This window comes from Solanum stenotomum, chromosome 2 (genome assembly GCF_019186545.1).
Source record: "Solanum stenotomum isolate F172 chromosome 2, ASM1918654v1, whole genome shotgun sequence".
Lineage (NCBI taxonomy): Eukaryota > Viridiplantae > Streptophyta > Magnoliopsida > Solanales > Solanaceae > Solanum > Solanum stenotomum.
The window spans coordinates 2,245,761-2,261,962 of NC_064283.1; the positions used below are offsets into that span (position 1 = coordinate 2,245,761).

The window sequence follows — 16,202 nt, forward strand, 5'->3', positions numbered from 1 at the left end:
TAACATTTCAATATAACACTCAGAAAATATGCAAACAAATGATGCCATTACAGAAAAATTTGTCTGTATAGTGATAATACAATATTTTTATTAAGAAACCGTTAGTTGATGAAACCTAAAAGAAATTTATAAACTTTTTACTACTGTTATTTTTTAGTAAGAAAATTGATTTGTCATTCTATTGAATATTACTACTAATGAGCATTCTCCTCCACTGTCCAGATAATACTGATACGATAAAAACAACTTTTAGCGGTAAAATATATGTACATTAACAAAAAGTGTTAAAGTTTTTATCGGCATTAGTTGATTGTCATTGAATCCAATGTCGTTATAGGCTCTAGGGGCATTTTACAAAGTGTGCTAAATGTCACTAAAAAAATATATTTAGCAACAATTAAGTTATTATCATTAATTAATTACCGTTTAAAAAAAATCCTTTTTGGTGTAGTGTATAAAGAGGACAAAATTTGTACCCATGGAATCCATACGTATAACATTAACACATTACATTATATGTTTTAACAATATTTCGTTATAACACCAAGAAATTTAAATATGCAGATAAATGATGACGTTATAGAAAGGTTACATTTGGAAACGTACTTCGTACATGTATATATAGTTGCTCAAAGGAAATTTAATACAATGAAAGCCAAATTTAAATACCTAAAGTTTTTTTAAAAAGCAAAATCAACTATATCCTTCTCTTATTATTAATTATTAATTTATTATGAGTTCCATAAAATAGTCTCTTCTTGCTTTCATTGGAGCTTCAAATACTTCAGCCTGTCAAAAAAAATATAATGAACGTGTCAGAAAATGTAATTATGATATAAGATAAATATAAGTAATCGTTCATAAAATGGAAATTAACAAGTCAGATTATCTGATACAACATGTTAAAAGTACATCGACTATTGTTATAATTTAGTTTACCTTTGTTCTTCATCCATGGAATTGTAGCCTTTATTATTACGACCACTATTATAATTAGGTAATGGAACATTTCCAGACTCGATACGCTTAATATCTTCAACAAGTTTTTCATAGTGATTTTTCACTTCTTCTTCTGTTTTTCCACCAACTGCATTGGCCAATTTACGCCATCGATCTGGCATATCGATGTCGTAAATGGCCAATGCATTCTCAAATAACTTGTTTTGATGATGACTCCACGTTGAATTTGTGGCCATATTTGCAAAAAAAATGAAAAAAAATGTATGTTGTAATAAAAGAAAAATGTAGTGAAGAAATAGGTGTGAAAAAATGTTAACATATTTGTTCTATTTATATAGAAAAAAAATCATGTAGGTGACAGAATATGGTGGGCCGGTGAAGAAAATACTCTTTTTAAAAAAATATATATTTTTGAGTTTGATATGTTGTTATTGATTTTAAAACCAGGAGAGATTTTGTAAATCCAACATGGTTTTCTTTTCAACTAATAGTAATTAATTAGTTAATTAATCCTGGAAATGTGGTAGATTTACTATTTATGTTGTTCGATTTTTTCAAAAATGTTGTCTCAATATTTGTATCATATTCTAGAAAATGCACTACTTTCATAAAGAATTCGACGGTCAATACATTGTATAGCATTTTAGAAAAGCCAGAGCAATATTAAAGAAATATTTTTGAAAAATCAATACAAACTTATGCCTTATTTGTTTCCACTACGATTAAAACGTCTGAATCTGAATAAACATATGAATATTAAGATACATTTGTGCAAATTCACTTAATTACTTTGGGAAAACATTTTAGTCATGTTGAAATTGAGACATAATTATTTGTATAGATGAAGATGACGATCTAAATTTACTTGAAATTGAGATATAATTATTGTATAGACAAAAATGACGATCTAAATTTACTTGAAATTGAGACATAATTATTGTTATTAGCTGAAAATATTGATAACCTAGACAAGGTTTCCTTAATCCAAGAAAAGCTGTACTAACCCCATGATTAATGTTTTTTTTTTAAATTTTTTTATTTATAGCTTATAGCTACATTCAAGTAATTCATGGCATTTCTTAGTTGTAACGTAAAATATAAGTGTACACTTTCCAATGTGTTGAAAAGCAAATGGTAAAATTAATTTCCAGCGGCTGAAAAGTGGTTGGATATGATTCTTTTGTTTTTTTCATGTTTTTCATATTTTTAAATTTATTTCGAAGATTTGGTACATTATAATTAACGTTATTTGAAAATTTATCTGTTCTTATAATGATCTCATGTTAATATCATGATAGTAATTGAGTTTACAGTTACATATTTAGTAGATTTCTAAGGTATATACCTAATCGAGACGAAAATTACTTAATTCACGTGAACATGTAATTAGATTTTTAGATCCGCCGTTTGATGACAAATATATAAAAGTAGCTTTTGCTTTTTTTCCTTTTTGGGACAAATTTTAAACGTGATAAGGCGTGCATTTTTTTCACTTTCTTGTTGCTTATTTTAAACAAAATTCCATATGAGTTTTAGCTGGCTAATTAGTTTCTTTCATTCCGTACAATGCTAATTCAGATTCATGTCGAGTCTACTGTCATAATTAATTTAGATTTATGTCAAATAGGTCTACTAAAAGTATGGTAAAATGCTCCTCACTAAGAAGTTTTTTGTTTTCATAGGTTCACGAATCTAGCTAATTCAGATTCATGTCGAGTCTACTGTCATGATTTATTCAAATTCATATTGAGTAGATCTATTAAAAAGTAAGGTAAAACTAAGTGCTCCTCACTAATTTTTATTTTTTATTTTTTTAAAGTTAAATCTCAAATCATTAATTAAAGTTGGAGGGATTCGTACTATAGACGATACATTAGTTTTTGTTCAGTCCAACTAGTCCTTGATAATCTGTCTTGCAAAAATGATCTTTTTTAGTTAACCATTTGATATTCAAAACTTACTAGTTTATGTCAGGTAGGGCCATGAATGGTATCCAAGAAACAACGCTCCTTACCAAAAGGTTTTTCGTTCTCAAAATTAAAACCTAAAATCTCTAGTTGAAGAGGGATCCATACAGTAGATACTACTAATTTAGATATTCTTTGAATAATTTGATAGCGTAAAATTAAATCCTTACACTAATAATGTATATTAACTTACAAACTCTAATAAGAAAAATAGAAAAAAAGAAGAAATTATTAGAGACTGATAAGATTAATACAAGATGATATTATAGCCTAAATGTTAAAAATAATATGCCAATACCAACAAAGATCATGGTCGATCGATAAGTATTTTGAAGTTGCCTATTTTTAATGTATGATTTGTAGATGCAAATTCAAATTTAATCGATCGAGGTTGCTTGATTTCCCACTCATATAGTTGGAATGGAATCCTTATCATCCACTTTGGTATCAAGTAAAACTTTTCATATTTATGGATACTTGTTATGTCCTTCTCACTAGTCTTTAAATCACAAGTATTCTTCTTTTCCTTTCTTTTTTCTCATTGGCTCACCAAAAATAATTTTGCAACTTGAAGTAGGGATTCTTGTTTTATATACTTTGAAATAAAACCATAGATATTTTTTTTTCAACTTAATTAATTGGCTGTCATTTTTACAAAAAAGAGGTAGTGCCACAAGAAAAAATTGCAACATTGACCAAATGTCCAATAGATGTTTGAGTTAATTTCATGCATAGTCTTAAAAGTTGAGTCTAAAGAAGGTATAATATACATAGACTTTATAACTATAACTATAACAATTCAGTATAGTCTCAAAAGCTGAATCTGAAGATGGTACGGTGTACGCAGATTTTACCACTACCCCGAAAAGGATAAAGTTCCAATAACCATCATGAAACTAATTTAACTTTTATCAAATGTTAGTAGATTCCATAATCTAATTTCCTTCAATATAATGGGACTTTACTTAAGTTCATTTTGGGGTTTTGGCTTTTCAAATTTCTTAGGTCACTGTCCCAAATTATGATGAAGATGCTCATGATAAATTCTATGAGCATTTTCATAGAATTTCAACTATGCAACTTTCTTGGGAACCTCTTTTAAAAGTTGATATATAAATATATACATTTCAAGATACCTCATGCTACTGATAATGGATTCCTTATATCTTTTGTGGTACTATGAGATAAAAGACTCCTATGGTTATTTCTCCCACTTCTTTGTCAAAAATATTTGCAAAGGCAAAAACAGATTCAGGATTTGAAGTTTATTGATTTCGATGGTATTGACCTCAAGTCAATTATACAAGTTCATTAATTATATATGTATAGATATTTACTGAATTTCTTAATACATATATCTAAGATTATATAAATTCATAAACGACACTCTAGATCCGCGCCAGTTGGAGGGTCTGAAGTTATTCTCCTATGGTCCCTTCTTGCATGCAATTTGAAACATTACCTTTTTTGTTCTCTTCTCTGGTCCAAAATGTGAAGTTCTTTGTCTTTCTCTAGATTCTTCCCAACTCAAAGAAGAATATTGTTATTGCATGAAAAATAAGGTAATGTTTTTTTTGGTTATAATTGCAAAAGAAGGAAAGGACCTATCTTCAATTATTTTCTGTATATGCAACTATTAGATGTGCGAAAAAAGTCCTACGTTGAAAAATTGACGAGATAAATAAGCAATACATAACATGTTAATAAATGATAATCTTTATATATCAGTTTGGAAAAATAAACAGTAAATCTGATCGGCTATTATGTCAAGATCCCTAAAGCCAATCAAAAACAAGCATAAAGTGATCATCTTACCTTTGAGGGAACTACTGTCCAATGAAGTGGAATATAATTTGCCTCATCCTTTTGCTTATAGTCAAAGGATGTGATTCCTCCACTGATGTGTTATGCAAAAAATGAATATATATATATTTTTAGCAAAATTTTGAAGTTCACATCCAAGTCTATTTTGGGCCAAAGATATATAGGTGATTATTAGAAACAGAGAATTTTCCAGCCTGTAATGAACAATAACATGTAACATCATTGCTATTTGACATGATATGCTTATGGTGAAGAAGAAGATTCAATAGAATCATCCTCTCTTTTATGAGTTGGATATTCTTTACTTCAAATTTCGGGTAAGCTTGTTATAGAGGTAAAACGTCTCGAAAGTCTTTCATAAGTGAGGGTTAAATAATCAAGGGATAGAAATAAAAATCTATACGAAAATACAAGACTAATACTAATATTCCGGGAATGGGAAGGTAAATCCTCAACCTCCATACCCTCCTGCATCAAGGGTCATATCATCAGTGAGCTAAATTCAGAATTTTACATAATCCAAATTCACAATCAGGTAAGTGCATATATGAGACAGCACAAACAAATATGATACATTTAAGTTATTTTACCAAAAAACATAAAGATTTTCCATGTTGGTATAACTTAAATGGTTGCATACCAGATGGCAAAAATCAACAAAGAACTCAAAATAAAAAACATATGGATGCACCTAGAAGTTAGAACGAGCAAAGCTCTTCTTCAAAATGCACTGCCTTTGGCCCCTGGATTTACATATCCCTTCAAATAGAGAGGATATCAAATTCATGAGGCATAAAATCCTCACTAGGCCTATAGTACTTATCCGGGGAATACAGGCTCAAGTTTGTGACTTGACTGGTGTAAAGGCAAGCGAATCTCTCCACCTGTGAATCAACAAAACGTCACTTCAGTTTTCAAGTAAAGATCATACTCACAAAGTGCAGGATATATACTGCCCAATTATTCAATCGTACCTGATGTGCAAAACGAGAATTCTGATAACCAGTCTTCATTAGTTGTCCCCAGACCTTGTGGAACTGTAAGTTTTTTTTCACTTCATCAGAAAGAAAAAAGTATACTACCTTTCTTGTTGAAAATCCAAATCGATTTATTAATACCGCACCAAGTTAATGTCAAATATAACCAAGGGAATAAAGTTTACGGATATATGCATTGACTTTACATAGTTTAAAGAAAGTATAATTGTGTATTATACATATTGTTTTAAAATAGTTTTCACTAACGCTTGTTCCAGCAAAAGGATGAACTGTTCCCTAAAGAAATAATTCCACATTTAGAGGAAATTCTCTCTTTAACACGTGTACCTTTTGGTGACATTCTCGTTGTGCCTGCTGATGACTGAGCCTGACCTCCTCACCTTGGGACTATAAAATGACACCATCAAAACACCAGATTAGTTGAACCCCATAACAGAAGTCATTATACCTATTCACTTCAATGCGATCAAGTACATTTGATTCTACAGGTAACAAATATCAATGTAGAGAATGACCAGATATAAAATTGTTTCTCTTATAATGTTGAAAACTATCTTCCTACTGATACTATCTTGAAATAACCAACCTGCAGCTTGTCAAGTTCCGAAAACATCTTCTCCTTGCTGGCATCATCAGTTTCTCCAGACCTGAAGCATAACGACAGCTCATGAAATGATTGAAAATGACAAAAGTTTTACCTTCAGCCAAATTCAGATGATGGAAAAATTATATTAACATAAATGTACGAGTATTTACTGTCACAATGGTTCGACGAACAACAAATATCTTTGTTCAAGATGCTCAATAAAAGGTTCAATAATTTCTCCACTTGAAGGAAATTTGTTACTGCTCACTCACAAGACCACTCCACACTGACATATATAAAGTCCCAAAGAGGCTGAAAGTCTCTACTCATAAATAAAGGCTCTACTTCTTTCTCATCCTCCAACCCACCTTCAACCAATCACTGAATCAACTAAACCTCAATCTTAAATAAGCTGAAGTCGGTTGTATGAATTCTCCAGCAAACTTGATTTTGTTTCTTTATTTCCTTATTTCTTTTATCCTAGTACTTCCTTAGCAGAAGGGACTCAACATGAAACAGTTGCACAGATAAAATGCACACCAAAATAAAACTAATGCACATATGAGTTCTACTATACAAAATGAAATGGAGAGAGTCATTACTTGAGAGACCACTTAAGATGGTGTATTTCATCCTCAATGTGATCACGCTGAATTCTCAATAACTGAAGTTGCTGCAAACATGTAAAAATTGCAATTATTACACTACCACTTGCCATTACCATGTAGCAGAACATAAAACAAACTTTTAGGTTTTAAAGTAAAATGCTATAAATTCAGATAATTCATTCGCTCCATTTCTTAGCTCACAAGACCATAAAAGAAAAAGTATTTCTGCAAATAACTAGTGTTCAGAATATGGGAGAGAGGATATTTTCTTATATGAGAAACACAATTACTTCACCGCGATATTTCAATTAAAAAATATATCAAAAGACCTACAACACCAAGATACTCAGTATATTCTTACAAGTGGAGTATGGAGAGGGTGGGGAGTGTACACAGAAAATTGTCGTTGAAGTGTTCAATGTTGTTGGTGCTGGTTGTTGCCTCCTCATATGGCCTTGGACAATCCTCACCTTATGTGATAACTATTGGGCTGAGTTAGGCCCAAGGTCTGTGTTATTTATACAGTACAACAAGTCATACTCATCCCTGGATTTATTTCCCAATATTGGGTTCCCATGTTATATTGTCTACGCTCTGCATGTTCCGTCCTGGACGTCTGAAGGGTGTGTTAAAATGTCCCACATTGGTTGAGGGATGGATTATTGTCTCTTTATATATCTTAGACAATCCCCAAAGTTAGATTTAAGGGTCGAGTTAGGTCTAAGGTCTATCTCTTAACAGTTGCAAGTGAGCTGGCCAAACTGTGAGCTACTCAAAAGCTACATAATTTGTCTACTTCACAAAAATATGATGTAATTTTAGAATGTTGATGGCTGTAAGCACAAAATAAATGATTTCCAGGTGATAGGGGTTTGTGTACATCAATTTTTGAAACCCAATGTTATTATGTTAATGTGCTATTACATCTTCGGAATACTGGCAAATTTCTTTCTCAATTTTATTTGGACATGAAAATGGTCTGTCCAGAATATTGGTTTACTAGGTAAAGACATCAATTGTATACTTCCAAGACATGCGGTGCTACATAAAGTTGACAAGCACTTCAATGATCCGACCCTCATTTCACACATCAGATAGACACAGGCACAGCAAATTTCTCCATTTGCAAAGCCAAATTAAAGGTTCTTGTTGATTATGTTCTGACATATCGAGAAGTACAAGAAAACCTAATGGAGTACAGAGAATTAGTCGAAGGATATGCTTATATACCTTGCGAGTATCCTTTAGTTGCCAGAGAAGTTCAACCTCTCTCTCAAGCTCCGGAACAACAAGCATTGTTCTCCAGCCTGCTCAAACACCACAAGATCCTAAAGTCTAGAATTCAAACTTTCAAAAAAAGAAGCAAAGGAAAACAAATAAAAGAGGTATGAAGGATTTACTACAGGTTGGATATTATTATAAGCCGAGATCATGGAAAACTAGAGAGAACTAAAGGACATTAATTTTCTTTCCATACATGTAAATAGTGGTTCTTGAAAATCTCGGAATATTCTTTTAACTTCATTATTAGTGCTTAAATAAAACAGCTAGTCAATAGCTTTCGTGATCTAGTTGCTAACATGGTCACAAATAATGTAAATGCTTATCTATTATTAATTTTATTAGATTTGAAGCACAAAAGTATCACTTATCATAATTGTTCTAATATGGCTCTAACATACTGGAGGTATCAGTTGCTTATACCTAATATGATGAACTAGAAAAGGTGTGCAGCAGCAGTTTTAGAACTCACTACCAATATATGAAGTTTTAAATAAGCAACAAAGAATAAAGCAAGAAGGAGTATATGGAGTGGCGAATGCATACCCAAAACCTTTTTGCTGCGTAAGATATCACCGTAAATGTGATCTCCAACATAAAGAACCTAATTAAAGAGAACAATACTTTACATCCAGATAAGTAAATAAAATGCAGATTAAACACCATATTTAATCACCAAATTAGAAACATGAACCAAGCTCAAGATAACACCAAGTAAATCCATTTCTCCATCCTTCCGTAACTTCCTAAAGTGAAATTAGACTTCTGGCTGTTAAACTATATGCTGTCACTTTCAGCCATACTGAGTACTTAAAGATATGAATTTATGCGCTTGCACATAGTAAATCATTAACCAAAAGAAATGCTGAAACAATATAAAGTAGTAATCAAGAGAAGACTATTAAATTGATGACGATGCAATACCTGTGAGCTTGACTCAATTGAAAGTAATTTATGCAAATGGCCAACATTTCCCCCCTGAAGAGAAATTAGGAAAATATCCAGTCATTTTACACAAACCATTAAATGATACGAACTATGCAGCATGAATTATGTTGGCATCCACACCTGGAAAATTCTGCAGCCTTCTCTCAAGCTCTTTAAAGGCAATCTCAAAGAAGTGCTCCCCACCTAATGTATCGGACAAAGTCAGAACATGCACAAAATGGAGGAAAGGCAGTGGCCAATAGAAAACTAAGTTTTCTGCACTGACCTGTGCCATAGGAGTCCCATTATCAGTGTTAATAAGCATGCCACTTTCAGGTTCAACCTCAAAGAGGTTTGCACGAATTTCATCATGGAAAAAACCTGGTTTTGCACTGCATAAAAATCACATACTTCTTTGTCAGCAAGGCGATCATAACTCTACAAACAATAGCTGGAAATATAAGCAGAGACAGCCATTTGCCCTAATATGGCTGCATATGGTTGGGATCAAAAGAAGCACATGTGCATATTCTCAAAAGTTTGAAGGGAAGAAAATGACCTGCCAGTGATGACAACATCAAAGTACTGAAGCCAATCAAAACTGGAACTACATCCATCAGAGGGTTTAAGCCCACAAAGGAAGTTCATAACAATGTTTGTATAGTCCCACAAGCTGCAGACATGTAAGTAAGATCCTTGTAAAATGTAAAGAATGAATAATCATCAGTGAGATAGAATAGTGAGAAGTTTTATTGAAGGGAGACATCTGCAAGAGCATCATTACCTGTTTGTTACCAGAAAAGTAGCACGTCCGGATTCTCTAAGCATTTTGAGCATCGGAACAATTGAGGTATCCTCATTGATATATCTGATGTTGGCAGAGGCAGATAGCAAGATTATCAAATTAGTCAAACAAGCAGTGAGTTATGAGAATATACAAGACAATGAGAATAACGAGCCCATAGGTTTTGCATATTTCTAATGAAAAAGCATAGAAAATGTTCTCAATTATTCAACACTTCCACCTGTTCTCATATCTCAAGTATCCTTGTTTTGATATGAAAACTATCAAACATGTTACATGCAACCAAAGACAAGATTGGGATTACCATATCACATCCACGCAAAACATACGTAACATGTCCATATGCAACAACTAAAATGGAAAATGTTTAATGTTAAGGCCAACACCCTACTAGGGTGAAGCGTGTCTTGTTTTCTAAGGTCCACCAAATCTAACATTCCCTGGCATATGAAACCATGCACAGAGTTACTAATTACCACTCAATATGGTACATTCTCTCCAAAAACAACAAACAGTTGTTCATACCTTTTTGGATCTTTTGCAACCATCTGCTTCAAAGTGCCATCACGGTGGCACAAATCTACTGCTGCTCTAACATCCTTGTACATATGAGAGTAGCTGCAAGAGGTGTTAGCAAATAAGCATACCATGAAGCCTATACATGGACAGAATACTGCCATTAAAGCAGTAGACAGTGAAAACAAACAAGGAATATTAATAAATATAACCCAGAGGCTAACCATCTCCATAGCCCCCCCCCCCCCCCCCCCCCCNCCCCCCCCCCTCCCAGCAGTAAAACATGTCAGATGTTTCTATTGAACTCCATACAAAGACCTACAGAATCTTCCTGTAACATACCCTCAAAGACCTAGCACAATATCTGACATTCATATTTTGCAAGATTTCGGAAAAAAGAAAAAATTGTAAGCAATTCATCACATGCATGCACATACCCACCATAAATTAGCAGCAAGTTCCAGCTCAATGAAATTAGCCCAAGAATGCGAAAAAAGCAAATATTTGCATGGTCAAGATGACACATGCATATCAAATTGCCAAGGTACAAGAACTAGTCACAAATTTAGATTTTAAACATTTTCACACTTATGAGCATATATATCTTGAAACAGCTACAAAAGATGACAAGACCACCGAAAATTGAGTGAGTTGAAAGATAAAACATATCTATAAAACAAGCTGAACTAGAATATATCACTTATTGAAGATACATCTATGGGACATCTTTATTTTAGAAATATAATTCCTTCCATAAATTTACTACGGGTAAGAGCTACAAAAACAGAATAGCTAGCATTAGAAGAGAACTGAAACTAGATTTGACCACAAGCTTCTTTTGTTTCGAGCATATCCCGTGATAGATTGGTAGATATATTTGTGCAAAACTTCTGTTAATCTGTGTTTACACCTCTAGCTAATGGAAAAGAAAAATAAATGACGAGACAAACGTAAAATAATTGCATGCAAAGTCGCATTATAGAAGACATTGGAAGAGACACAGATAGACATTACTGTCCATAAGGCTAAAAAGAGTACTGGTTACTCTCTTACTCTGCATCTTTGGGAACTTTTCCAGGATTTTTGTCCTTGAAGTCCACCAACTGAGCGAATAAGTAGGCTTCAGCAAGAGAGAAAAGGGTATCAATAAGTGCATAGTCAGGTTCATCAAATGAATCCCGAAGCAAGGTATTGCCATAAGTAGCGACTTTATCTTCCTTTGAAAGCTCTCTAAATCCATGATAAGCTACTTTCACATATTTGTGTCGGTCCATCTGTTACATGAGCAAGCAGAAAAAGGAAGAATAGTTAAATAAGAAAGAAATGAAACAACAATCATAGCGAGGATGAAGTAAAATTAATGATTAAGACAGGAAACAATTCAATGCAAGGACAAAGTGGCGACAAACCTTTAATATATTCCCCCTCTTCTTATCAAGAACTAAACCTCTGACCATATAGCTCCAATCAAATGACCATTCCAACAGCTACACAACACACAACGTGGTGAAAAATCTCCCAGTTATCACTTCATACATCAGTAACAATAAAAAAAAAAAAGGAAAACCCAGATTCAATAGCCAAATAATCTGTCAGCACATGAAATAAATGAGCCGTAATTTTTTTACGGCAATCAGCTCTCGACAATGTATCCCAAAACAAATAATTGCTTTAACACCAAAGACAGAATTATGTCAAACATTCAATTTCTAAATCAACCTTTTCAACTCAACATTATGCATAGTAAATAACATTATACCAATATCACACTCAGGTCATTGAAAGCCACAATTAATGATGATGCACATATAAACTGCATTGTGCATAATATCCATAAAATTAGATGAACAGTCTTATAGTGCAACTGCCAAAGGAATAAATGCAGATTGAGACAACTAACTAGCACATAAATATGCCTCATCAATTTCTATTTTGACTTTTCCTTATACAAGTATTAATAGTACCTCGGCAGGGTATCCTAAATCATAAACAAGCTTTCTGACAGTGCCTTCATATGCAAGAGATTCAAAAGTCTCAGGTTTGTACTGTGCCAGTGTGTAATCCATGTCAAATCCAACAGCAACTATACTTTTCATGTTTAAGGACCTGTTACAGAATATCTGCTTTCCTATGACAATATCACACCCTCCTTCGGGAGATGACCATATGCATGAACGCTGACCACCAATGGCACCATTTCCCTTCTCAAACAGCGCTGCCCTGGTATCTGCACCAATGCCATCCATTGTACAACTTGTATGTAACTGATCTCTCCCTGAACAGTAATAATGAAAATTAGCTAGTAGGCGATAGTATATGAGAATGTCGAATTCCACAACAAATCTGAAAATTGCAGCATGCACAGAGCTTCCTGTTCAATGCTTGAGGAATAGGAAAAGCATCACGAACTCGCAGAGAAAACTCAAACAAGAAAAGATGTTTTGACCAATCCAATGTTGGTTCCTATAAGACAAGGCCAAAATCTATCCTTAGAGATGAGAGTTATAGAGATGGCACCCATGAAGAGTTGCATATCATCTCCTGGCCTTTGATTACAATCATTCAGTTAAGGCCTTTCTTCATAAAAACTCATTATGGTATTCATCAACTGCCAGTTTAGTTGGTTTATCTATTAGATTGCATAAGTTTATAGTAATCATTGCTCAAACACTGTATGCTAATAAGATACTTTCTTTATAAAAAAAGGTTGAAAAGAGAAAATTGTTGATTTAAATGCAGACTACCAGAATTACATTCTCCGCAAATTTATTATTAACATTAAAAGAGACAAGACCATTCACCACAAAGAGGAATTAACTCTCCAACTTCAGCTGCATCTAACATAACTATTTGAAATTCTGAATGTCAATTTCCACCCACATAAGGCAACTTCGATATAACAGTAACAAACACCAGACTCATCGGCACCCAGAGGCGTATCCAAGATTTTGAGATGATGGGTGCACTATTATGAAAAGGTAGATCTAAGATATAAACTTGATATGTATAATGTTTAGGTTCTTATCACTGAAAACCATTAAATTTTTAAAATTATAGGTCCAATTTTTTTTATCTATCCAAACCACTTAGAGAGGCGTTACCCAATTTTAGAAAGGAAAATAAATAAAAGATTCAAATTTCTAGCCTCACTTAGAGAGGTGCACCCAATCATCATCGCACGATATTATATGATACTTCAAGTGTGGGTTCACACATCTATGTTTAAATATTTATTAGAAGTATAACACTACCATATATGGTTTTAGGAGGAGAGTATGGGTTCACGTGAACCCGGTGACCCCTCCTGGATNTACTTTTTTCTCAAATTATTTTCAAGTTCTAAGACTAAATATCAATTAACATAAATATTATAATAAAACACCTATGTCAATTATTATTGCTCAAATGAAATATAAAATTTAAAAGAGAGAAGTTTTCAAAACACTTCTAAACTTGTGTGAATTATTAGTTTTATCTCCGAACTATTGACAGCCTTAAAAACACCCCTTTACTTGACTAACTGAACTTTAATACACCCTTGATCTTGCAACATGAGTGAAATACACCCTTAAATTCTCGTCAAGTGTAGAAGTTTCAACACTTCTCTCGGCTTTTTATTAAGATTCTCATGCTCCTGCAAGAGTTTGAGAGTCCAGAGGCATATCCAGGATTTTGAGATGATGGGTGCACTATTACGAAAAGGTAGATCTAAGATATAAACTTGATATGTATAATGTTTAGGTTCTTATCACTGAAAACCATTAAATTTTTAAAATTATAGGTCCAATTTTTTTTATCTATCCAAACCACTTAGAGAGGCGTTACCCAATTTTAGAAAGGAAAATAAATAAAAGATTCAAATTTCTAGCCTCACTTAGAGAGGTGCACCCAATCATCATCGCACGATATTATATGATACTTCAAGTGTGGGTTCACACATCTATGTTTAAATATTTATTAGAAGTATAACACTACCATATATGGTTTTAGGAGGAGAGTATGGGTTCACGTGAACCCGGTGACCCCTCCTGGATACGCCTCTGTCGGCACCAACCTTCTCAACTTTCTTTGGGTAGTGGAAATAGTACTATAGATATTAACTTAGGCACTGTAGGAAAATAACAAGGACCATGAGTATACTTTTGAATGAATTGACTCTTCCTAGGACTAAAATCTTAATATTTACCTTTAATCCCACTTGTAAACCAATTCAAAGACCAGGTTTATGCCCCAATGTGTAAGCCTACACTCCAAGATATTGAATACCTATATTTCACCAAAGTGAATTTTACTTATTACAATCGAACTCCTATTGTAAATATGAGCCAAGCTAACCTATTAAGCGGAATTGTCTCTTCTCGATCAACTATTCAAGAAGCATAGCCTCAGAACAGTGCTCGTAAGCAGCCATAACAAAGACAAGAAAGTGAAACTGATAGATCATAAACTTAGTCACTTCAAAAGAACATCAAAGTTACACTGAAATTGTGAGGAAAAAAAGCCTTCAACTCGACACAATTTACTTTCCTAGATAACAGAACCAAAATAGTTCAAGCTGAAATCAGCAGAAAATCAAAATTCTCAACACTATGAACTTTCCCAGCCTTAAAGAAAGAGAGATCAATTACCATAAAATTTCCACAACATTACAAATGATATTTCTCAACTCACGAGTGAAGTCGTCATATAGAACCCAGTCAACAAAAAAGCATGAAAGGGACCGCACACCACCACTAAGTACATTTTCTTAGAAAAACAGTGTTTAGTTAGCTGTTGAAAGTAAATGCAATGAATAGTAAAATACAACAACTTCTACAATCACAAACCGAGTTAAGCAAGTAAAAACGTCACCAACCTTTACGACAAACCGATTTCCCTCTGTTCAGAAAATGATCGGAACTGAAAATCCCCAAATGGAAATGAAAACTTCTAGTAAAAGATGAAACCAGTTGTTTCGGAGGAGAGAATACAGAAAGACAGAGAGAAACTGAACGCTTTGGAATTCGCATCTTCGACTTAAATAGCCATTTTGGGGATTTAAAATTGGAATCAAATGCCGCGTGTAGCCGAAACTTATAAGTATTCGAACGGGTTGTTTCTGATGACGATGAAGATGCTATTAATATGCTTATAGAATCACAACAATTTGCCCCCTTCATACATTAAACATCCATACAGTATGTATCTATCTATCTATCTATATTCTATACAAGTGTATTCTTCTTCTTCTACTACTGTATACAACTTTTTCCTGATTAAACAATGGTTCTTTCCGGATTACAGGAATTGAATTCCATTTCCCATTTCTACACGGAATCGGATTCCCACAGTATTTTGAGGTGACGTGACGTGATGCAACGGTGAGTTGCCACGTGTCTAGGGTTCAGTCACCGGAGATTGACCGGAAAATTGGAGCTTAAAAATGGCGGAAGAGCAATTTTAGCTTAGGGGTAGGGATGTAGACAGGTGAAATTTTCAGTGCCATTGCAATTTTTGAGGCGACCGTTTTTTTTCCTCATTATATATACTTCTCAAGAATTTACCGCGGTAATATACAGTAAGAATATTCCCCCACTGTATATTGGTCGGAGTGGTAATTTTTTTTTTTTACCTAATTAAAGTTTTATAAATGATTTTTTTTTGTTTATCATCGAAATATTTGATACTTATATTAGAGTTTGATTAATTTAAATTTCATTTTATAGGATAAACTTAAGAGAAACTATCAAT

The 16,202-nt window shown here is 33.3% G+C and overlaps 2 protein-coding genes across 2 annotated transcripts; both read right to left on the reverse strand.

Annotated features, from left to right (window-relative positions):
- Positions 1-502: 502 nt before the first annotated feature.
- LOC125855459 (protein RADIALIS-like 3) lies at positions 503-1,235 on the reverse strand. The gene is made up of 2 exons (XM_049535182.1): positions 940-1,235; positions 503-789 (listed from the first exon to the last, which is right to left on the reverse strand). The coding sequence occupies exons 1-2, from the start codon at positions 1,194-1,196 to the stop codon at positions 765-767; spliced, it is 282 nt and encodes a 93-aa protein (XP_049391139.1). The 5' UTR covers positions 1,197-1,235; the 3' UTR covers positions 503-764.
- Positions 1,236-5,271: 4,036 nt separating this feature from the next.
- On the reverse strand, positions 5,272-15,961 carry LOC125855195 (uncharacterized). The gene is made up of 17 exons (XM_049534881.1): positions 15,328-15,961; positions 12,437-12,747; positions 11,882-11,959; positions 11,526-11,746; positions 10,482-10,574; positions 9,936-10,019; positions 9,711-9,824; positions 9,438-9,543; positions 9,293-9,355; positions 9,149-9,202; positions 8,771-8,828; positions 8,174-8,250; positions 6,938-7,008; positions 6,336-6,396; positions 6,077-6,136; positions 5,726-5,788; positions 5,272-5,635 (listed from the first exon to the last, which is right to left on the reverse strand). Exons 1-17 carry the CDS (start codon positions 15,629-15,631, stop codon positions 5,513-5,515), a joined length of 1,941 nt encoding a protein of 646 aa, XP_049390838.1. The 5' UTR covers positions 15,632-15,961; the 3' UTR covers positions 5,272-5,512.
- Positions 15,962-16,202: the final 241 nt, after the last annotated feature.